Below are 23,932 nucleotides of genomic sequence, written 5' to 3' on the forward strand. Positions count from 1 at the left end.
GGCCAAACCAGGCCACAAGAACCTGGCAATTACCCAAACACTAAGAAGATCCCACGCTACTGATGTAATTAATAGTAGTGGCTATTCCCTATGTAAACTTGATTAATAGTCATTAATGGACTTCTCCTCCAAGAACTTATCCAAACCTTTTTTGAACCCAGCTACACTAACTGCACTAACCACATCCTCTGGCAACAAATTCCAGAGCTTTATTGTGCGTTGAGCGAAAAAGAATTTTCTCCGATTAGTCTTAAATGTGCTACTTGCTAACTTCATGGACTATCCCCATGTCCTTCTATTATCCAAAAGTGGAAATAATCGAGTCACATCTACTCATTCAAGACCTCTCATGATCTTAAAAACCTCTATCGTATCCCCCTCAGTCGTCTCTTCTCCAAGCTGAACAGCCCTAATGTCTTCAGCCTTTCCTCATAGGGGAGTTGTTCCATTCCCCTTATCATTTTGGTTGCCCTTCTCTGTACCTTCTCCATCGCAACTATATCTTTTTTGAGATGCGGTGACCAGAACTGTACACAGTATTCAAGGTGCGGTCTCACCATGGAGCGATACAGAGGCATTATGACATTTTCCGTTCTATTAACCATTCCCTTCCTAATAATTCCTAACATTCTATTTGCTTTTTTGACTGCTGCAGCACACTGAGCCGACAATTTTAAAGGATTATCCACTATGATGCCTAGATCTTTTTCCTGGGTGGTAGCTCCCAATATGGAACCCAACATTGTGTAACTACAGCAAGGGTTATTTTTCCCTATATGCAACATCTTGCACTTGTCCACATTAAATTTCATCTGCCATTTGGATGCCCAATCTTCCAGTCTTGCAAGGTCCTCCTGTAATGTATCACAGTCTGCCTGTGATTTAACTACTCTGAATAATTTTGTATCATCCGCAAATTTGATAACCTCACTCGTCATATTCCTTTCCAAATTTTTTATATATATATATTGAAAAGCACTGATCCAAGTACAGATCCCTGAGGCACTCCACTGTTTACCCTTTTCCACTGAGAAAATTGTCCATTTAATCCTACTCTCTGTTTCCTGTCTTTTAACCAGTTTGTAATCCACGAAAGGACATCGCCTCCTATCCCATGACTTTTTAGTTTTCGTAGAAGCCTCTCATGAGGGACTTTGTCAAACGCCTTCTGAAAATCCAAATACACTACATCTACCGGTTCACCTTTATCCACATGTTTATTAACCCCTTCAAAAAAAATGAAGCAGATTTGTTAGGCAAGACTTGCCTTGGGTAAATCCATGTTGACTGTGTTCCACCTCTTCTTCTCCAGGGGAACACCTTTTACATTCTTCCCACCTCACCCCCTCTCAGCTCTTTTCCTATCTTTCCACTGATCCTCTCTCACCCCCAGCCCCTTCTTAAAATACCCTATTGATTTTCTATCATCCTCCCTCTCACATTCCCTCCTTCCTCTCATCCCCATCACTCCTCATCACCTCCTCTCCAATCCTTCTCTCACATTCCCCCAGCCTCCCAGCTCTTACATCCATCTGTCAATCTTCTTTCATTTCCCCTTTCTTACCCTCCACAATCAATCTCTCTCCAAACGATGCAAGCTGCAAACCGTTCCTGCAACTGAACCACCTTCTCTAAAGCTCTACCTGGGCTGAGAGCAGTGGCAAGATTTTCATTTGGGCACCGGGCCAAAGATGGATGCCAAGGATGCCAACTAGTGAGACGAGAGCAGGCTGATGAAGGGGCAACATTTTTCTCTTGGGCAGATTCAGTAGTACGTGAGGATAGAGAAGTCAAGGCAATCTTTACCGGCTTGTGCACTCAGTCCTCCCCTTCCCCACTTCATTCCCAAGCCCAGCAGCAAAAGCATTAGAAATGAATATCTGTAGCAGCCCCAATCCCTGCTTCCTGTAACCAGGCTGCTGCAGGGCTTGTGAGTGCATACTGCCTCGCAGGCCCCATCTTGCCTTCCACTATTAAAGCTGCTGCTTCTGGTACCTGAAGGGTGCTGCCATTTGAGGCACTTGTGACCCCAATTGAATGTTTTGTGACCCCATTTGCGGTCCTGACCCACAGTTTGGGAAGCCCTGGTTTAGTGGTTAGTATCCACAATTTGCTTTTCAAGAAAATTCTGACTGGCTGGTGCCTGAACAGAGTTATATGAGGGGGACATCAGCAAGTCGTTCTCCGTCTCCATCTGCTGGTTGGAGTGCACTGGTATGGACTGGCTTGCCCTACTTTGAGGAAAGGAAATTACCAGGTAAGAAGTAATTTCACCTTCACCCCACTGTCTCTCTGAATAGCTGTCATCTGTTGACCTAATACATCCCCCTCCTCCTTCCTCACCAGCTCTGAGTACTGACTCAGACTTCCTTGAACCGTTTTCCTCTTCACTTATTCTTGGGAACTTTACCTTCCATGCTGATAATCCCTCTGAACCTTATTCTTCAAAGCTCCTTGCCTTAATTTCCTCATTTGACCTCCAGCTATGCTCCACTGCTCCTACTTGCCAGCATAGCTGCTGCCTTGACATAGTCTTTTCTTCCAACTGCTCTCTTTCAGGCACCTTCAACTCTCTTCTACTTTCTCATCATCATCTGATAACTCCCACACTTAACCATCCTCCCTCGGTGTCTTGTCCATTCACCACCTGCATCTTTAAGAATCTCTAGGGTATTGATTCTTGTATCTTCTCCACAACCTTGCCAGAATGTGTTGATTAGATGATTCATTGTTACAACAATAAATTTTCTTCAACTTTTCACATTCTTGCCCCTCCCTGTCCCCTGTTCTGCACAGTATTCCAAACCCAACTTTGGCTCACTTCTATTTTGTTTGCTGTGTTCCTACACACGCTCTGCTGAGCATCTCTGGCTAAAATTCTATTTCCATTCTGACGTACGTCTTGGATTATTTATTGCTCTGCTTTTGAACACTGATCAGTATATAAAACAATTGACATAATGACAGCCAAATAAAGCCTGACTTGATGCTGAAAATTGCTCACTTTTTCTGTTCCTGCTTAGATGGAAACCTGCTGGTACTGGTGGATCAGCATGCAGCCCATGAGCGCATCCGCCTGGAGCAGCTCATCACAGGTAAGAGTATTGCCTGTGGGAGTGGGAGGGGGTAAGTGTGAAAGCTTCCCCTGTCCCATGCACTAGTACAGCTGACACAGCCGTGGGATAGGTGGTGGTGTGTGAAAGCTTTACTTAGTGGACAAACAGGTCAGTAATCAGCCACAGAAGTGGGTGATGACATATAACATCACCAAGACGGAAAACGTTCTGAGGGAGTTCCTGTACAGCCATGTGGCGTGAGTCTCCTCAGTCTTTTGTCTTCTGCTGGTGCGAGAGGGACTTTTTTTGCTCTTTCTTCTTCAGTTGTTCACTGAACTTTTGTTTGTTTTTTCCTTTCTTGAAGCATTCCTTATTTTGTCATGATTCTCCAAAAATAAATATTTTGTTACTTCAGTTTTCAAAAATTTAGACCTAGCCTCAGCTGTCTTCTTGATGGCAGACAGCAAATGGTACTTTAAAAGGCACCTTGATTTAGGCACAGAGAACATAGGCAACTGCTTAGAGCACCAAAATTTTGAATGCGCCAAATACCTGGGTCATGTGGTGGTGCCACTTTCAAAAGGAGTATGTGAGGCCCTGTTGGGAAAGTTCTTGCCTCCTGCCAGTAGAGGTCCTCAGTGGATTTCCTGAACTATCTGTTTAGTCCTTCCAGCTCTGTGGCTCACACTTCCTGCTGGCAGCCATCTTGTTCATTTGGACACAGTTATATTCCAGGTTCACGATCTGTACCTTGCCAGAGCATGATCCTGTGTTTGGTCTTTGTGGTCCTAGACTTGGGCCTTGTTTCATGTTCCTATTTACTCCTAGATTATTTCTTGTATCCAGTGTTCCTGTTTAGTTTTAGATTGCTTCAAATATCCATTCCCTGTACGTACCCGGATCAGTCCAGACCATGGGTTATGCCTCCCTTCCAGCAGGTGGAGACAGAGAAAAACTTGAAAGGCACCCTCACTTAATCTGGTGAGCCTCCTGCTTCCCTTCAGTATTTCTCTGTCTCCAGAAGATGGAGGTGGTGCAAACTCTGCAGTCTTGCCCTGTTTCTGGGGCGTAGGCTATCCCTTGAAATAATTAAGAGTGAACTAGCTATATAAAGGTTTAAAAAAAAAAACCAAAACAAAAAAAACAAAGAAGTCTTCTGCAGCAGGGAGTGTTTCCCAATCCTCCCAGGGGGTTGTTAGATCCTGCGGGGTCATCCCCTCTGGTGGCAGGTTATTGAAGCTGGGGTTGGTAACCCCGCAGGGCTCCAGTCAGGTAAGGCGCTGGGGAAGAGATTACCAGTGGTCCGTTCCCTCTCTTACCTTGTGCCAAGCTTCAGTGGTTAAAAAAAAAATCCAAATTTTTGAAAATTTCTTTTTTGGTGGACTGCAATCCAGGAGCCCTCCCCATCCAAATCGCTGCATTTTTGACGAATTTTGCTGCACTTTTGCCGAGTTTTGGACTGTTTTTTTTCCTCCTCCACGATGCTGCGGCCATCTTTGTGTGTGGCATGTGGAGAATTGTCCGCACAGCTTTCTCAGGCCAGTATTTGCTCCCGCTGCCTTCCGGGAGGGGAAGGCAGCTCCCTTTCTGGGTCTGCAACATTAGCTAAGCCCCGGGGGGCTCAAAAACTATCGACTCCACGGGACCCTCCGGCTAACCCTTTTCTCCTAGGTGCAGGGACGGCAGCCATCTTAAACATTTTTGCTGCATCTCAGGCAAGGGCTATGGGGGATGGGGAGATTCCCCCTGCGCGGCCACTGGTTCCTGCCAGTCCTGATAATAGGGATGTGAATCGGGCTTCGGACGATTGAAAATATTGTCGATATTTTCAAAATCGTCAGAAATCGGGGGCTCCCCCGAAACGATAGGAAAACCCCACGATATTGATCGTGGTGGTTCTCTTATCGTTTTAGGGGAGGGCGGGAAAAACGGCACACAAAAATAACCCCTAAACCCACCCCAACCCTTTAAAACTAATCCCTTTGCTTCCCCCCCCCCCCCCCCCCCCCCCCCAAAACATTTTACAGGTACGTGGGGGTCCCGGGAGTGATCTCCCGGGCCGTCGGCTGCTACTAATCAAAATGGCGCCGATGGCCCTTTGCCCTTACCATGTGACAGGGTATCCGGGCCATTGGCTGGCCCCTGTCACATGGAAGGAGCACTGGATGGCCTGCACCATTTTTAAAGATGAGTGAAATAGGCCGGTATGATCCACATTTCTTTACGTCTCAGCCAGGTTTGCCCAGAATGGTAATGCCAGCTACGTTTGCCCCCCTCCCCAGGGATTTACTGTCTCACAAGGAATTGAATATAGCTTGTAACGGGGAAGCCACTACAGATATTTTCTTGTAAAACTGCGGCGTGTAGCGGTCTAGGCCAGGTGCCTTGTTTGCTTTTAAGTCTTTAACGGCATGTTGTATCTCCAGGAGAGATATCTCACCATCCAAGAGGTCCCTCTCCTCACTAGTAAGAGTTGGTAGTGAGAGCCCTCCCAAGTACCTGTTTATTTGGTCATCAGAGATACCCGCGCCGCGGAGTACAGCTCTCCATAAAACTGTTGGAAGTGCTGTCTGATATCCGGGGGAGAGGTGAACATTTGACCCTCTGGGCCCTCTATCACTAAAATTTGGTTTTGCAGCATTCGCTGTTTCAAATATCTGTGTCCAGATCGGTCACCCCATTCGAATTTCTCTTGAGAGATCAGAGTAGCCCGAGCGGCCAACTCTGCATCAGCTATGCTCCGAAGTCTATCTCTAGCCCTCTGCAATTTGGCATATACGGCTTTAGATAAGGTTCATTTGTGGGACTCGGAGAGAGCAGCTATTTCAGCTGTCACTTGTTGTGTCTCCTGTTGAGTAATTTTCTTACAATATGATCCCCGTGAAATTAAATGGCCCCTCAAAACTGCTTTCAAGCAGTCCCATATTACTGCCGGCTGTCCATCATTGAGGTGCAAATATTCATCGACCTTTTCCTGCAAAGTAATGCAAAATGCTTCATCAAGAAGCAGCGAATCATTCATTTTCCATGGGCAGAAGCCTCTATCAACCCAGGAGAGGTCCACAGATAAAACCACCGGAGCGTGGTCCGACCACACTATGGTCCCTATATCCGTCCGCGTGACCCTATCAGCCAGCAGCTGATCTACAAAAAATAATCTATCCTAGTATAGGACTGGTGGGCAGAGGAGTAGAATGTATTGTTGCGACTAATTACATTTCTTTGGCGCCATATGTCCGTAAGGTGCCATGACTTCATGAGAGACCGTAAACCCCGCCGGGCAGAACCCGTCCCTCTGCTACTTCCTCCTTAATTGTCTAGCTTAGGGTCCAGGGTCAGTTTAAAATCCCCCACCAATATCAGTTTCCCTTCCCCTTCATTGTACAATAGTTTGTCAACTCTATTGAAGAAACTCCTTTGGTCAATATTCGGGGCATATACCGGTATGTTAACCAATGTATATAATTCCCCCCTCAGTTCAAATTTAACCAAGAGATATCTGCCGTTTTCATCTTTTATATGTTTGTTTATTTTAAAATCCAGACCCTGTCTGAACAAAGTGCACACTCCAGCGTACTTGCTGTTCTTGAGCGCCGCAGAGAAAAAACTATATACCAAACCTGGCCATGCTAGGTGTGTCTCCTGTAAGTATATGATGTCTGCCGATTGGAACTCTTTATCCTGTCTAAGAAGCTGGCGCTTACGTGGAATATTGACACCCTTCACATTCAGAGAAAATATTCGCACTGCCATTACTTAATGGTATTATGTGGAGTCATTCCCATAGCCGCAAAGCAGTCTCATGCAAAGTTTGCACCAACACTCCAGCATCAGGGTTACCACACATTGTTCCCTCTTGGCTGCCCACGCAGGACTGAGTAAACACAGGTGTCCAGGTTTGCCTTTGTCCCACACTACCTGCTATTCCCAAGTTGCCCAGTGCCCCATTTGTCCCCACCCCCGTCTCGTCCTTCTCTCTCCCTCCATGTACCTCCGGTATCCCACCTCCCTCCCTTTCCCCCCTCCCTTTTTCAAACGCCATATCCCTATGGCCTGCCTGAAGTGCAGGCGTGGTCGGTGTGTTACTGGGTTCAATGAACAACCTCTGTGCTCTCCCGGAATTTCAAGCAAAAAAAACCCTCCCCCCCCCCGACACTCATTCCAAACATATAACTGTGCATTTTTATACAGATAATAGTAATCCTGGAATAAACTTAAGCTCTCATTAACTAAATAACTGTCTGCAGCAAAGAGCATACCATCAACTTCAACGATAGTGTATTAACCAGTCCTCCGACTAGTCCATTGGGCCGAGATTCTTCTCCTCTGTTATCCGGTCCTCAGCCCTGATCCTCTATCGAGGGCTGCGTAGTCATATCTGATTGCCGTCGCAGGCGGCGGCCACCTTTCTCCACCCTTTGCCATCGTGGGTTTTCTCGCCGCTCCCTCTGCCCTATCGGAGCCACTTGCTTCACTGGAAACCCTGCCGCCAGCAATATGGCCGCTGCTTCTGCCGGCGATGTTGCTTTAGTAGTGATTCCCTTGATGGTTATAGAAATCCCGGTCAGGTAGAGCCAGCGGTAGCGAAAGTCTTCCTGACGGAGCACCAAGGTGATTGGCCTATATTCCTGCCGGCGCCTGAGGGTTCCCGGTGAGAGGTCTGTGAACACAGCGATCGAGTGCGTTTCCCAGTCCCATGTCTTCTTTTGCCGGGCTACTTGTAGTATCTGCTCCTTCACTGGATACCGCAAACAGCATGCGATTATGTCTCTCGGGAGATTCCCTTGTCTCGGCCCTAAGGTCCGGTGCGCCCTCTCGATTTCAATCTCTGAATCAGGAGCTGTCTGCGCTCCGTCGGCCATCTTGGATAGGAGGACACGGCTGATAGATTTTACCACCTCATGACAGTCTTTGTAGGCCTCGGTTTCGGGGTTTCCTCGAATCCTCCAGTTTGAGATATAGTTCTTCTTCTGTGGATGTATGCTTGTCACTTTGTGTCTGGAGTTTCCTTATTTTGTCTTCTTGGGCCTCTATCCGCAGATCACAGTCATCTACTCTGTGCCCTATTTCAGCCATTTCCTCTCGAAATTCCGCAAATTTCTCCAGCATCTCCTGTTTGTTAGCTTTCATGTCCGCCCTTAAGTCCGTGAACCATTGGCGAAATTCGCTTCTCATGGGAACGGAGTCAGAGCACGAATTTAAATCGGTCGTGTCATTCACCTCTTCCTCATCTGCCGCGTCAAGCATGGCCATGTCTCCACCCGCGGCCGTTCCTGCCTTTAAGTAGGAGAAACGGCTGAGATCTGTGCCTTTTTTCCGGGTCGACATATGTAGACTCGTATGCTGTATCCTCCCTGGTCTTTATTGCCACAGCAGATGAGTGATGGAGCGGGATGCGCCTGGATAGTTGCTCAGGATGCCTGGGAGCTCCCTAATTAGGCTGCCATTTCTCCCGGTGACGTCACCCGACTCTCGCGACTCCCTCTTTGCTTGTTGGATGTTTGGCTGCCACGGCGTCATCTTGCTGCCCTCCTCCGGTGTCCCCGGACCGGCAAGACGCTGCACTCCGCCATGTTTCCCAGAAGCCTAAGGGCGCACGCGTGGCCCCGACTCAAGTACCAGCAGTGGCGCGAACCTCAGGGGCGTCCCCCTGAGATTTCGATATCCGCACCGGGTATTTAAGGTCTCTGAATTCGCTAACTAATCGAGTTAGCAATGGAAAGGTTCGTGCACTCCTAGCTACTCTGCCTCCTCGGACTTTCCAGGGGTACCCGCTCCTTGGGGGCCTCGTTTCTCTTTTGCCTTTCAGGTCGCAGTCTGGAACCGGTACTCGCTCCTCGAGGGCCCACGTTCTAGGACCTGCTTCTGAATACCACTTCTGCCAGGAAGTCATCGCTGCCTACAACACCAGTGAGTTACCATCTCTCTCTCTCAGAGCGTTCCCTGGAACCAGGAACTCGCTCCTCGAGGGCCTAATCCATTCCAGCTCCTGGGCTGCTTCAACAGACTATTGTGTGAGTGTTAAGAACATAAGAAATTGCCAGGCTGGGTCAGACCAAGGGTCCATCAAGCCCAGCATCCTGTTTCCAACAGAGGCCAAAAACCAGGCCACAAGAACCTGGCAATTATCCAAACACTAAGAAGATCCCATGCTACTGATGTAATTAATAGCAGTGGCTATTCCCTATGTAAACTTGATTAATAGCCGTTAATGGACTTCTCCTCCAAGAACTTATCCAAACCTTTTTTGAACCCAGCTACACTAACTGCACTAACCACATCCTCTGGCAACAAATTCCAGAACCATCAAGGTTCTGTTCCTGAACTCTGCATACCCTGCCTACTCACTATATTCAGTTTCTCTACAGCTCAGTTATCCAGGATCGCTGTTCCAGTATCTGAGGGACTACAGCCCTGCCGGGCATTCCAGCTCACTACTGCCACCTCTGGTGGTTCAATATACTGTTTAATAAAAGAACTTGTGTGTGTCTGTCTCCATACTCTGAGCCTGACCAGTGGTCCCTCTTGGGATCTTCCCCCGGGGGCGTGGTCATCTGCCACCAGCCTAAGGATCCACCCACAACTATCCCAAACAATAACAAAAATCAAGAAACATAAAGCATCAGTTATAATAGTAAAACCATATTAATAAAAGAATATTTTAAAACTAATGATAAATAGAATTTCTATTAATTAAAATCATATACATCGTTTACAAATTCCCAAACACCAATAAAATATTTCAAAACAGCATATGTATCAAATAACACCCAATAATTAAAACTAATAGGGATTTTAAAAAGCCCCTGCTGTCCAGACGTGGGAGCTCTTGATTTCCAGTCACCCTGATATTGTCCAGGATTAGGAGGTTATCCTCTCTCACACAGACTCACATGTCCATTCTCTCTCACACATACACTGTCACATACATACACATTCATGCTCTTATACCCACCATAATCTCTCGCTCTCACAGACATTGACACACTGTCAGGCTCTAAGACACTCTCTCCCCCTCCACACCCCCCCCCCCCCCCCACACACACACACAAACTCTTACTCCCCTGGATTTTCTCATACACACTCAAGCTCTCACACTCACTGGCTCTCTCACATGCACACAAACACACACACCCAGGCAGACTCCCATGCATTCACACACATACACACCCAGGCAAGCTCACAGTCATTCTCACACCACTCCCTTCCCACCCCCCAGGCATGCACACATTCATTCTCACACACAGGCAGGCACCTATTCTCACACATACAAACCCCAGGAAGACACCCATTTGTTCTCATACACAGACACACCCTCAGGCAGACTCCCATCCATACACATGCACACACTAAAGGCCTCTCTCTCATTCCTCTGCTGCCACTGTCACTGCTGCCGCATGGCTATTGGGGAGGTGCTGATTGCTGCTACTGGCACTGAAACCCATTCTGCTGCCTCTTCTGTGCAGGCCCCGAGGGCTTCCACTTCCTCCATGTTGATCTCGTACATTGTGAGATCCATAGAGAAAGTGCTACTCTTGCACATTCCCAAAGATTACATGTGCCAATCACTAAAAAGTAATTTATTTATTTTTACCTTTGCTGTCTGATCTTAGTTTTCTAATAGGTTGGTCACAGGCTTTTTTTTTTCCACCTTCCCTTTCTTATTTTTTTGCCAATTCCTTTTATATTGTCTTTTTTTCCTATTTCTTTTATCTCCATCTGTCTTCTTCCCTCAAACACACAGGTTCTCATTCTCACATGCTTTCTCTCTCACACATACAGGCTCTCACTCTCACATGCTCGCTCTCATACAATCATTCATACACACAGTCTCTGTCTTGCACATGCTGTCTGACTCTCACCCACAGGCTCTATCTCACTCCCACATGCTGTCTTGCTCAAGTACAGGCTCTCACTGTCACATGCTGTCTCTCTCACACACACAGAGGCTCTCACGTGCTGTCTCTGTAAACATTTAGGTCCTCACTCCCATACATAGTCTCTCAACTCTCTCTCTCTCACACACACACACACACACACACACACACACACACACACACACTCTACAGGCCCTCAGCCTCTCTCTTGCCTCTAGGCCTCCTCTTCACGGGTCACCACAGGATGGGCTCTGCAGCAGCCCGCAATGTGGGATCTGCGTGGCGACCCTCCTACCGGGCTGCCTCCTCTTCTCAGCCTGCTGTGACTTGGGATTCACGGAGAACCATAAGCGCTGCTCTTTCTTCTGCATGTAGCTGATGCTCCTCCTTCCTGCCTGTGCGGCTCCGGCAATGTTTTTCTTCCGAGGCCGCACGGGCAGGAAGGAGGAGCACCTGCAGGTTTGGACACGACCTTTTTCTTAGGGCCGTGGTGACATGAGCTCCACCACGTCCCTGCTGATCTTCCTGCTGTGTGTGTCCGGCACACAGTACAGCAGTAGTTCACTTCTCAGTCGCCAGTGGGATGAGGTCCACCGGCGGCCACATGAGCCTCCATGTCGGCCCTCAGCACCCCCCCCCTATGGCCCTATGCCCGGGGGCATTGGCTCCCCCTGACCTCCCCTCGGTATACCACTGCTCGCACCCCCTAATGGTCGGCACCCTAGGCACAGGCCTAGTTTGCCTAGTGTTTCCACCGGCCCTGGTAGCATGGGATCTTCTTGGTGTTTGGGTAATTGCCAGGTTCTTGTGGTCTGGTTTGGCCTCTGTTGGAAACAGGATGCTGGGTTTGATGGACCCTTGGTCTGACCCAGCATGGCAATTTCTTATTTTCTTATGTTCTTAATACAAAAACCAGCAACAATAACTCACGGGACTCCCAACAGCAACAATATGCCCTGTGAAAAGATAGCACTGTAGAGATTACACTGGTCCCTACAACTCCCTTCCTGTTCCTACCCCAGATCAGTCCAGACGAGTGGGTTTATCATCCCTACCAGCAAATGGAGGCAGAGCACAAAAACCTTGAGGCACTGCTACATAACCGAGAGTGCCACCTGCAGTCCCTCAGTATTTCTCTGTCTGCAGCAGATGGTAGAGGTGCAAACCTGCATTTAAGAAAAAAGAAAGAAAGAAGGGACAGAAGAAAAGTTAGAAGAAGCTTCCTGAGGTGTTAGGTTCCTTTGTGGGCCATCCCTCAGGTTGAGCCAGGTGAATGGGGGGTCGGTAATCCCTGATCAGCTTTAGCCCGCAGCAGATCCAGGGGTCTGACAGCCAGGGGTCCTGGTTCCCTCTTATCCCCTGAAGGCTCCTTCCCAGAGGTGTTGCCAGCAGCAGGGAAGTATTCCTTTTTTTACTTTAATTTCTTCCCTTGTGTGGCTACTGTTTCTTTAAAAAAAAAAGCGTTACATTTTTCATTCAGCAGCAACTGCTTGGGCTATTTCTGGTTTGAACATCGGGGCAGGCCTGGATTGGGGAAGGGAGCAGTGTAGCTCCTCTGTTCGCAGCTTCAGGCTGCTTGGGGAGCCGGAAGCTGCATTGGGCTGTGTTCCTCTCCTCTCCCGTGTGCCACTATCATGCGGTGTCTTTTCCTCTGCAGCAGGCTCAGCCGCGTGGAGATGAGGTGGTGCCAACAGCGGTTTCCTAGCATATGAAAGTTTGTCGGGCCTGTGGCCTGGCTCAGGGACAGCTGAATGCAGTGGTGCTATGTCGTGATTCATTTCTGGAGGGGAGGGACCCTCCAGGGGGAACGAGGCTGGTAGGAAACCCTCAGGTTCCCAAGGCCCTGTCAAGATCAATTCTGGGAGCCTAAACAGCCTATCAGGCAGGAGAAGTGCTACAGCTCAGAAGGTGTCGGGAGCCCAGGGACTCCCCTCCCCCCTTTGTTTCCAGTGATCCTGTCGGGGGGGAGGAGATGCGAGCTCTGGGCCGGACAGGGGAGAGGATGATGTGGAGTTTTCCTCAGAATTTCTTATGCATAAGGCCTTTTTAACCAGGAAAAGCACTGGCTATAAAAGGGCATTTGTCAGCTGTCTTGTCCTGCTGCAAAGAGGCCGAGGGGTTCCTTGGTCAGGGGACCTCTTTCGCTGGTGGGACCTGGCGGCTCAGATGATTCGGATCTGGATGACCCAGAAGATGGTTTGGGGGTTGGTCCGAGGATGGTTCAAGATCACCCAGCAGATCTCATGGGGGATATCGATCAGGACGGGTATAAGGACATGGCTGATCCGGAAGAGGTCCCGATAACGGAGGGAGATGACCTGCGTCTGTTCCGTAAGGAGGAGTTGAGGCCCCTTATTTCCCATGTTCTGAAGGAACTGGATATTAAGGTGGTCCAGGAGGAGTCTGACAATGAAGGGGTAGATTTGGTGTTGGTTGGACTCCGGGGCCCACCAAAAGCCTTTCCTCTTCCCTAAAATGATCAAGAAGTTGGTGAACCAGGAATAGGACTTAAGAACATAAGAAATTGCCATGCTGGGTCAGACCAAGGGTCCATCAAGCCCAGCATCCTGTTTCCAACAGAGGCCAAACCAGGCCACAAGAACCTGGCAATTACCCAAACACCAAGAACTTCCCATGCTACTGATGCAATTAATAGCAGTGGCTATTCCCTAAGTAAACTTGATTAATAGCAGTTAATGGACTTCTCTTCCAAGAACTTATCCAAACCTTTTTTGAACCCAGCTACACTAACTGCACTAACCAAATCCTCTGGCAACAAATTCCAGAGCTTTATTGTGCGTTGAGTGAAAAAGAATTTTCTCCGATTAGTCTTAAATGTGTTACTTGCTAACTTCATGGAATGCCCCCTAGACCTTCTATTATTCGAAAGTGTAAATAACCGAGTCACATCTACTCATTCAAGACCTCTCATGATGATCTTAAAGACCTCTATTATATCCCCCCTCAGCCGTCTCTTCTCCAAACTGAAAAGCCTTAACCTCTTCAGCCTTTCCTGATAGGGGAGCTGTTCCATCCCCTTTATCATTTTGGTTGCCCTTCTCTGTACCTTCTCCATTGCAACTATATCTTTTTTGAGATACGGTGACCAGAATTGTACACAGTATTCAAGGTGTGGTCTCACCATGGAGCGATATAGAGGCATTATGACATTTTCCGTTTTATTAACCATTCCCTTCCTAATAATTCCTAACATTCTATTTGCTTTATTTTTACAGTGATGGTGAATGTTTAGAGGTCCGGTTGGATTTTGGTTTGAATCACAACGTCTGGCTTGATGACACCGTCACTATAGGCAAAAATTTAAATTAAAATCAGTTTCCCTCTTTATTGACAGTTTTCCTATTGGGTTACTGTATTGGCTCTCTTTATTATAATTTTTTGGTAATTGAAATCTCCCATTATTATTGCACTGCCAAATTGGTTTGCTTCCCTGATTTCTCTTAGCATTTCATCATCTGTCTGACTATTTTGTCCAGGTGGACGGTAGTATACTCCTATCACTGTACTCGTACCCAACACATATGGGATTTCTATCCATATAGATTCTACTGAGCATTTAGTCTCTTGTATGATCTTTAGCCTTACCAGAGGTGAGCCCCAAAGTGGCTAGAGCCGTGCAAATACCGCAGCTGCTGGTATTGCTGAAGGTGCATGCTTCGATCTCGGCGGTCACTAACAAGACAACCATTCCGGTTGCGGGTTTGGAAGTGTTAAAGGATGCACAGGACCATAGCTTAGAGATTCATCGGGAGAGGATGTTTGAAGTCTTGGTGCTGAGCCTGCGAGCAGCGATCTGTGGAAGTCTGATGCAGAGGGCCTGTTTATACTGGCTCCAGAAGTCTCAGGAGAAGTCTTCAGCAGACGCAGATGTTAATAACCAGGCAACTCAAGTGGAGCCAGGAATTGCATATGAGGCTGATGAGCTTTGACTTGAGCTGAATTTTGGCCAGGAATATGGTTGTGGCGGTCTCTGTGTGACATCGGCTGTGGTTGTGGAATTGGTCAGCTGATATCTGTTCCAAGTCTCAGCTCTGTAATCTTCCCTTTAAAGGAAGGAAAATTGTTTGGGGAGGATGTGGAACAATTGATGGAGGTTTTGGGGGTCTAAAGGGAATAAGCTGCCGGAGGATAAGATGACAATCAGGAAGTCTTTTCTGCCTCACTCTAGGTTTCGGGAGGTGTGGCAGTTTTCATCCCAGTAAGGGTTCTGCACTGTCTTCAGGGCAAAACCAGGGGTCCAGTAGGCAGCAGTCCTTTTGAGGTGCCTTTAGATTTCTCTGAGAGGGCTCCTACCAGGAGGCCAATGGCGGTAAGGTTTCACAATGAAGACGGGCTGGTCCACTCTCAAGATGATGGTGGAAGGCCGTTTATCACAGTTTTACGAAGAGTGGACCAGGAGTACCTCGGACAAATGGGTCCTAGAGGTAATAAGGGGTGGTTATGTTTTAGAATTTTTTCACCCCATCATGGAAGTTTTCATGGTGTCTCATTGCAGTGTCTGAGGCAAGCAAGCGGTGATTTGGGACACGTGTCACCTTCAGTTGCTGGCATATTAGTACCGGTGGCGGCCAGGGAGCGTGGTCGCGGGAGGTACTCTATTTACTGTGCTGTGCCAAGAAAGGAAGGAGCATTTCGTTCCATCCTCGATCTGCAAAAAGTGAAATGTGATACTGCGAGTTTCATGTTTTTCCATATGGAAACGTGGACGGCGATAGTGGCAGTTTATCGTGTGGAGTGTTTTGGGCCTCGCTGGACTTGACGGAAGCCTACCTGCACATACCCATTTGGGAAGAACATCAAAGTTCGGATTCTTCCATGGCCAATAAGGATCCTGCTGTATGTGTTCCCTCCGTGATCTTTAATAGGTCAAGTGTTTAGGCGCATAGAGAGGCATCTAGGCTAGGTGGTACTGGGGCTGCCAGAGAAGCTGTGTCATTCATGGTTCATGGAACTGGTTTAGCGTACAATTGACGGGTCCCTGAGACTGGCTCGTTTGCAGGGGCTGTTAAGGCACAATTAAACTCTGGAATTTTTTGCCAGGGGATGTGGTTAGTGCATTTAGTGTAGCTGTGTTTAAAAAAGGATTGGATAAGTTCTTGGAGGAGAAGTCCATTAACGGCTATTAATCAAGTTGACTTAGAAAATAGCCACTGCTATTACTAGCAACAGTAGCATGGGACAGACTTAGTTTTTGGGAATTTGCCAGATTCTTATGGCCTGGATTGGCCACTGTTGGAAACAGGATGCTGGGCTTGATGGACCCTTGGTCTGACCCAGTATGGCATTTTCTTATGTTCTTATGTCCTGTCTTCTTGGATTGGGCAGATCACTTTTGTCTCGCGACTTTTTGAGAGCAAGCGCTTGTGACAAAAAGGATACTCTGAGCTCATGATTTTCAAGGGCTTAGTTTACAATTTCTTGCAGGTTCAAGTGGCAGCCTTGGGGTGTCTCAGAGGTATACTCCAGGGAAAAGGTCATTGGCCTCACATCCGGATGTTGTGAGTTTTTTGAAGGGGATCGAGCGTCTGCAGCCGCCAGTGCATAGATTGGGTCCGGCATGGAGTTAAAACTTGGTCTTGTGGGTGCCTTGTGGACCTCTGTTTTGAGCCACTGATCAAGTTGTCGTTAAAGGACCTCATGCCGAAGGTGGTATTTTTGGTGACTGTTTGTTCAGAAAGATCTTGGAGCTGCAGGCTTTGTCCTGTAGGGAACCATTTCTGAAGAGTTTGGATGAGGGGGTGTCTTTGCACATACCAACACCCTATCTAAACTGGTATCTTTGCTTCATCTGAGTCAGACACTGGAGCTCCTGCCTTCTTGAATTGGTCTGAGTCGCCGGAGGTAAAGGTCCCAAACAGTTTTCAGTGGTCGGATCATTTGTTTGTATTGACATTATATGGCCCTCTGCATGCTAGCACTAGTCTTGAGATATGCAGATCAGTGAGAGATCATGTGCTGATCTGCATGTCTTGTGAGCTAGCATGAGCATGCAGAGAGCTGTGTAGTATTGGGACAGCGTAAGCACATCATGCGACCCACCTCTTTCCAACGCCTATGCAGAGGATTTGGGAAATCATATTCCTGTGGCCCATGGGGCATCAATCATTTATCTCTTGAAGTTAATGTCATCATGTATATTTTTTGTGTAGCTAATAAAGTGGGAGTGCCCAGTGATAGTGTTCAAACATAGTAATTTTACAGAATCAATTTCCATATATCTAAAGGTCAGTCCCAACATTGGCCATTGTTTCTTGCATATGAGCCATCTTCAGGGGAATATTAAAGATAGATTTAACTGTAGCATGACAAATCAACAGGGAGCGTTCTCAAGGCATACTGCTCATAGCTCTTGCTGCAGTCCTGTCAGAAAATAGAAACTGCAGAAAGCTATGAGTTATGTGCCATGAGAATACTCCTATATATAGTGCTGATAGATTAGACAACACTATCATTGCAGATACAGTCTACAGGGTGTATAAACACCTTTTTTATCTCATGCTGCACCACTATCGCTTCTGACGCAGCCTGCAATATGTATGAACGCTTTTTTTGACCTTGTGCGGCATTGTCGCTGCTGATAAAGCCAGCAGGGAGTTGGGAACACTCTCTTGATTTCATGCACCATTGTTGCTGACAGCCTGTAGGGGGTGAATAGTCTCCTGATAGCTTTACTTTTTCTTCTGACAGAGTCCTATGAATTGCAAACTGACATGTTTACCAGAAGGAAACTTCGCTCTTCCACAATGTACCCACCACTTCATGTTGAGATCAGTGAGGAACAAAGGAGACTTCTAAGGTTAGAAGTGATTTGGTATGGGGGTGGGGAAAACTGAGAGCACAAGTTCTTCTGAATGGTTTAAGGAGGAATCTGAAACTATTACAAAGTGAGTTTAAGCAGAAATATGCGGATGGTACTTCACTAACACAACCATTATATGCAGAAAGAAAAAAAGACAGTTACTGACATAGTATGAGGAAAAATATTGGAGGCACAATCAAAATCTGGGAACTATTGCATAATGTTTGAAGAAATTTCCAGCTGACTTAATAAGAAATGGAGTTTCCCTGTACGTACCCGGATCAGTCCAGACTCCTAGGTTTATTCATCCCTGCCAGCAGATGGAGACAGAGAAAAGCCTCACTGATGCTGCTTGAAAAGCCCTGGTGCCACCTGCAGTAGTTCAGTATTTCTCGGTCTCCAGCAGATGGCGGGTGCATAAACCTGCAGTTCTTTTTTTAGTCTTGTTCTTTTTTTAGTCTTGCTTTTTTATAGAATTTTTTCTCTTTTCAGGTGAGCCTTCCTCCCAGGGGGAGCCATTCTCTGCTCGGTCGAGGTGGACCAGTTGAGGTCCAATTTGTTCTGTAGGGTGTACATCTGGTGGTCCAGATCCCTCACGAGGCCGGCCCTGTGGCTTTCAGCCCTTCTTTTCTTTTCAGAGGTTTTCTCACCTTTTTATTCAGTGGCTGATTTGAGCTGGACAGCTACTTTCAGCTCTAGGAGAGAAGCTTTCCTGTTAGTTTTTGTTAGCTTTACTAAAGTTTAAAAAAAAAGTAAAAAAAGAAAAAGAAAAGTCGGCTGAGTGGTAAGGCTCTGGGGCGACTCTTCCCCGCCCCCCCCCCCCGTTCGCGTCTGTTCTTTTGTGTTTTCTTTGATTTTTTTATTTTAGTTTGTTGTTTTGTCGGCATGGTTCATGACTCGGCTTGCCGCGCGTGTGGGGCGGTCCCGGCGCATCTCAGTCACTCAGGACTCTGTTCCTGGTTCGTTTTTTTTTGGGGGGGAGGGAAGGGCCCTCCCACCTCCTGGGAGTCTCCAAACGGCGCCTTTACAAGCGCGTGGCTGCCGCAGTCGGGCCACTTTTTCAGGCTCCTGCTGACTCAGGGTCTGTCAGCTCCCTTGAGACTGGAGCGGCGGCCGTTTTGGCGCTTGATTCGCATGCGCCGCCATTTTTAGAGGGGGAAAGAGATCTTCCTCCGCGGCTCTCCCCGGTTCATCCCGGACCCCCCAAGGGGCAGGGGCCCTCCGGAGGGGCAAATCAACAGATCCGTTTGCCTCAGGGGCCTGGGGGAGACCAGGTCCCAGTTTTTCCTCCGGGTTCGTGCCCCTTTTCTCCAGATTTTATTCTCCTGCTGCACCAGGCCTATCTGGCACAGCAGAAAGGTTTAGGGGGGTCCACAGTTGCCCCTGGCACCTCAGAGTCTGGGCCTGCAGCCTCCGGGGACCGAGTCAGGGCCCATACAGCTGCGGGGCTCGGGGATCCCGTTGGTACCCAGCCCAGGGGGGGGGGGGGGCAATAGGGGGCTTACTGGTACTCGGTGCAGGATCTGGCATCCCCGGATGTGGATCAAGGGGATGACGGGATACCTTCGGTGGCAGAGGGTGATGACCCCAAAATTCTCTGGTTGTTCCTGAGGGAGGAGTTGGACCCTCTGCTTCCTCAAGTTCTTGAGGAGCTTGGTTTGAAAGCTCCTCAGGAAGTTCCGGAATTGGATGGGGCGGACCCTGTCCTGGACAGTCTTCAGGCTCCTCTTTCCGCCTTCCCTTATCATAGGTCAGTGCTGCAGTTAGTTGAGCATGAGTGGGATTCCCCAGACTCCGGCTTGAGGGTCAAACTTTACCCCTTGCCAGAACAAACCTTGGAGCTTTTTGTGCTTCCGCAAGTGGATGCGGCGGTTTCCGCAGTCACTAAGAGTACGATTCTGATGGTGGGGGCCGCGGCACTCAGGATGTCCAGGATCGGAAGTTGGCTTTCTTCTCAAGAGAATTTTTGAGGGGGCAGCCTTGGAGCTATGGGCCGCTATTTGCTCCGGCTTTATACAAAGAGCATGTTTACGCTGGGTGCAGAATTTTCAGGATGGCCAAATGCTACCTGGATCCGACACGTCGAATGCAGATCACGTGGAGTCATCGGTCGCATATGTGACTGCGCTTTATGATTTGGTGCGTTCGTTGTCTCGAGTTATGAGTTTGTGTTCGCGGCCAGACATTTGCTATGGCTCCATCACTGGTCTGCGGATGTGTCCTCTAAGGCCCAGTTAGGTTCCTTGCCTTTTAAGGGTCATCTCTTGTTTGGGGAGCAGCTGGAGCAGCTGATCAAGCAATTGAGTGAAACGAAGGTACACAAGTTACCGGAGGACAAGCCTAGGAATCGCCAGGCGTTTCAGTCCCGGTCCCATTTTAGGGACGGCAGACGATCTCGTCCTTCTCGAGGTCCTGTGGGGTCGCAGTCACAGAAACCTTTTCAACCGCGGGGCTCGAATTGGGTCAGGCCTTTCGTAGTGGACGAAGGCCTTTCAGGGCTCTCTCGGCTGGGGGAGCAGCTGCAGTTAAGTCTTCCCAATGAAACGAGGCCGGTTCACTCCACCGTTCCCTATATAGGGGGCAGTGTGGCAGATTTTTACGGGGAGTGGACCAAGGTTACACAGGATCAGTGGATCCTCTCGGTGATAAGAGATGGTTATGTGTTAGTCTGCACTCCCGTTCGCGATCTCTTCTTAGTCTCCCCTTGTGGGTTCTCGGCGAAGCGTCGTGCGGTTCGGGAGACTTTGCGCAGGTTGCGCATGTCGGGGCCGATGGTCCCAGTACCCGTACATGAACGGGGCAGGGGTCGTTACTCCATCTATTTCGTGGTGCCGAAAAAGGAGGGAATGTTTAGACCCATCCTGGACCTCAGGTCGGTCAACGCGTCCTTAAAGATTCCGCACTTCCGAATGGAGACTTTACGTTCAGTAATTGCGGCGGTGTGCTCTCGGGAGATTTTCACCTCCCTGGATCTGACGGAGGCTTATCCGCATATTCCCTGTACGTACTGGATCAGTCCAGATTCCTGGGCTATGCCTCCGCACCAGCAGATGGAGACAGAGCAAAACTTGACAGGCTCTGCCATTAATACCAGGGTGCCACCCACAGCCTGCCAGTATTACTCTGTCTCCAGCAGATGGTCCGGGTGCATCTCCCACAGTCTGATTCGATTTAAAAAAAAAAAAGAGGAAAGGGGTGTTTAGTTTAGTCAGGTGTTTTTGTGTGGCTTGCTTCTTTCGATTAAGTTTAAAAAAAATAGACTTCAGGAGGAAGCCGTTGGTAGAGACGGTCCTTCGCTCCCAGGGGGTTGTCAGGTCCTGAGGGGACCATCCCCCCTGGTCGAGCAGTTGCTGGGACTAAGGGTTGAGGACCCTGTGTTAGTGTACAGCCCAGCCGGGGTGATACTGGGGAGCCCAGCTCACTCACCCCAGCCAGACCGCTTCAGGAACCGACAAGGGACAGCTCCAGGTAAAAAAAAAAAAAAAAAAAAAAGACGGAGCGTTTTTTTATTTCAGTTGGGCGGCGATTCTCTGTCCTCAGTGCAGCGGCGGCGGTCGTTTTCGGCGTCTCCTTCCACCCTCTCCCCTTCTTCGTCGCGGTTTGTGTGCGGGTGAGTTTCGTGGCGCCGAGCATGCCACGTGGCGCGGCCTGCTCAGCTTGCAGTGCGGATGGCGCACACATCTCCCGGGACGGGCTGTGCTCAGCCTGCATCCCAGGAGGCGAGGATACCTCGGTTTCGCTTCGGGGGGGGGGGGGTGGTTGTGAGGCGGCAGATGTTCGCGGTCGGGAGTGCCCCGTGGCCCCCCCCAAACAGTTTCTAAAAATCGTGGGAAAGTCGGCCATCTTGCTGCCGACTCCTCTCGCGGTGCCTATCGCATCGGGCCCCAGGGATTCCCCGCCCTCGCTCTCCCCAAAGCGGCTGGCCCTACGGCCTGTTTCTCCAGCGGGGGCATCAGGGGGAGGCAGGGGGGGCACAGATTCGGAGGGGTCCGATGTTTCCTTTTCTTCAGGATTTATATTGGCAATGCATAGGGATTTTAAGGCCCACAAGAGGCACTCTTCCCAGTTGGGGGGCCCTGAGGGGCCATTCCCCACAAACAAGCCTCGTCCCCGGTCGGGGAGCTCGGAAGGGCGGTCCAAATCTAAACACCCATTGAGGGCTCTTCCACCTAGAGTGGACACGGAGTCCTCCTCCAGCTCCTCGGATCAGGAGGTTCATGAGGAGCCCTCCCCCGAGGGGGGCTGAGGGAGATGGCACACCGACGCAGGGAGCGGCAAGGCAGAGCCAGGCCTTGGAGGGGGATGACCCGAGGGTAATCCACCTTTTCAGAAGGGACGAGCTGGCTCCACTCATTCCCGCCATTCTGGAGGAGTTAGGGATCGCTAGGCCGCCTGAAGAGTCTTGACTTGGATCCATGGATCCAGTGTTGTTAGGACTGAGTGGCCCTCCTACCACATTCCCTTTTCACTTCTCTGCGACGGACCTTCTCTTTCGAGAATGAGATACTCCAGACCTGGGTCTGAAGGTCAAGAAGGCTATGGATAAGCTCTATCCCTTGCCAGAGGACGCTCTGGAAGTCCTGCGAGTACCAAAGGTGGATGCCGCAGTCTCGGCGGTCACAAAGAGGACGACCATCCCGGTCACGGGAACCATGGCGTTGAAGGACCTGCAGGATTGCAAGTTGGAGATTCAGCTGAAGAAGATTTTCGAGGTCTCCACCCTGGGGGCTCGAGCAGCAATTTGCAGTAACTTTGCGTTACGGGCTGGTCTTCATTGGTGTTTGCCAACGAGGGTCTATCCACGGAAGAAGCCAGGCAGGAGGGTCGCCTCGAGGCGGTCGTGGCTTATAGTGCGGATGCCCTGTATGACCTTCTTAGAACTTTGGCCCGCACCATGGTTTCGGCTGTATCAGCCAGGTGACTCTTGTGGTTATGGAACTGGTCTGCGGGCGGGGCCTCCAAATCGCGCCTGGGTTCCTTACCCTTTAAGGGTAATCTTCTCTTTGGGAAGGAATTGGAAGACATGATACAGTTGCTGGGCGAAAATAAAGGGTACTGACTCCCGGAGGACAGGCCGCGTTCCAAGGGGTCCTTCTCGTCCAGACCCAGGTTTCGGGGAAACCATAAGGCTCGTTTTCCTCGCTCGAGTACCCCTTCATCCTCCTTTTGTTCCGGAGGGGGTAGACAGCAGTCCCAGCCCTTTCAAGGAAGATGTTTTGGTAGACCCGCGATCACCGCCTCGTCTGCCGGCGGTAAGTCGGCACAGTGATGTCCCGCCGGTCCATCCCTCCATGCCGAAAGTAGGGGGCCTACTGGCTCTCTTTTACGAGGTATGGACCACAATTACGACAGACCAGTGGGTACTCTCTGTGATAAAACACGGCTACGCTTTAGATTTTGCTCGCATCCCCAATCCGAGATTTTTCCCATCCCTGTGCGGTCACACGGAGAAGCGGCAAGCGGAGTCGCCCGGTGGCATTAGAAGCTCGACTGTTGATCCAGTGGGCGGAGCGGCAACTTCTCAGCATCGCCGTGTCAAACATAGCAGGGGTAGACAACGTTCACGTAGACTTTTTGAGTCGGCATCAGCTTGATCCCAGAGATTGGGAACTCGCGGACAGGGCGTTCCAGCTAATCTGCAACAGATGGGGACAACCGGCCATGGATCTGATGGCGACCTTTCAGAATGCCAAGGCTCTACGCTTCTTCACCCACCGCAGGGAACCAGGGGCGGAGGAGGTGGACGCCTTGGCCTTACCCTGGCCGACATCGATCCGTCTGTATGTTTTCCCCCCCTGACCTCTGATCGGCAAGGTCCTTCGTCGGATAGAGAGTCACCCTACGGAGGTGATTCTGGTGGCCCCAGAATGGCTGCGGCGGCCTTGGTTTGCAGACCTTTTCAACCTGGCATTAGAGGAACCACTGTGTCTTCCGGCGTTACCAAATCTTCTTCATCAGGGGCCTGTCTGTTTCAATCAGGTAGATCACTTCTGTCTAATGGCCTGGCGTTTGAGAGGCGCCGTTTAAGAGGTAAAGGTTATTCTAATGCGCAAGTCCTCGACTTCCTTATCATATGTGCGAGTTTGGAAGGTTTTCGAATCTTGGTGTTTAGTTCGGACGATTTGGGTAACTCGGGCATCCGTGTCAGAGATTTTAGCCTTTCTTCAAGACAGCTTGGC

The 23,932-nt window shown here is 49.2% G+C and overlaps 1 protein-coding gene across 1 annotated transcript in view; it reads left to right on the forward strand.

The window, feature by feature from the left end:
• Nucleotides 1–23,932, forward strand: part of MLH3 (mutL homolog 3) — a 126,368-nt gene that overhangs the window by 72,599 nt on the left and 29,837 nt on the right. The window contains 2 exon segments of the mRNA XM_029598418.1: nt 3,024–3,095; nt 17,642–17,750. Coding sequence (XP_029454278.1) covers nt 3,024–3,095; nt 17,642–17,750 — 181 coding nt within the window.

This window comes from Rhinatrema bivittatum, chromosome 4 (assembly GCF_901001135.1).
Source record: "Rhinatrema bivittatum chromosome 4, aRhiBiv1.1, whole genome shotgun sequence".
Taxonomy (NCBI): Eukaryota; Metazoa; Chordata; class Amphibia; order Gymnophiona; family Rhinatrematidae; genus Rhinatrema; species Rhinatrema bivittatum.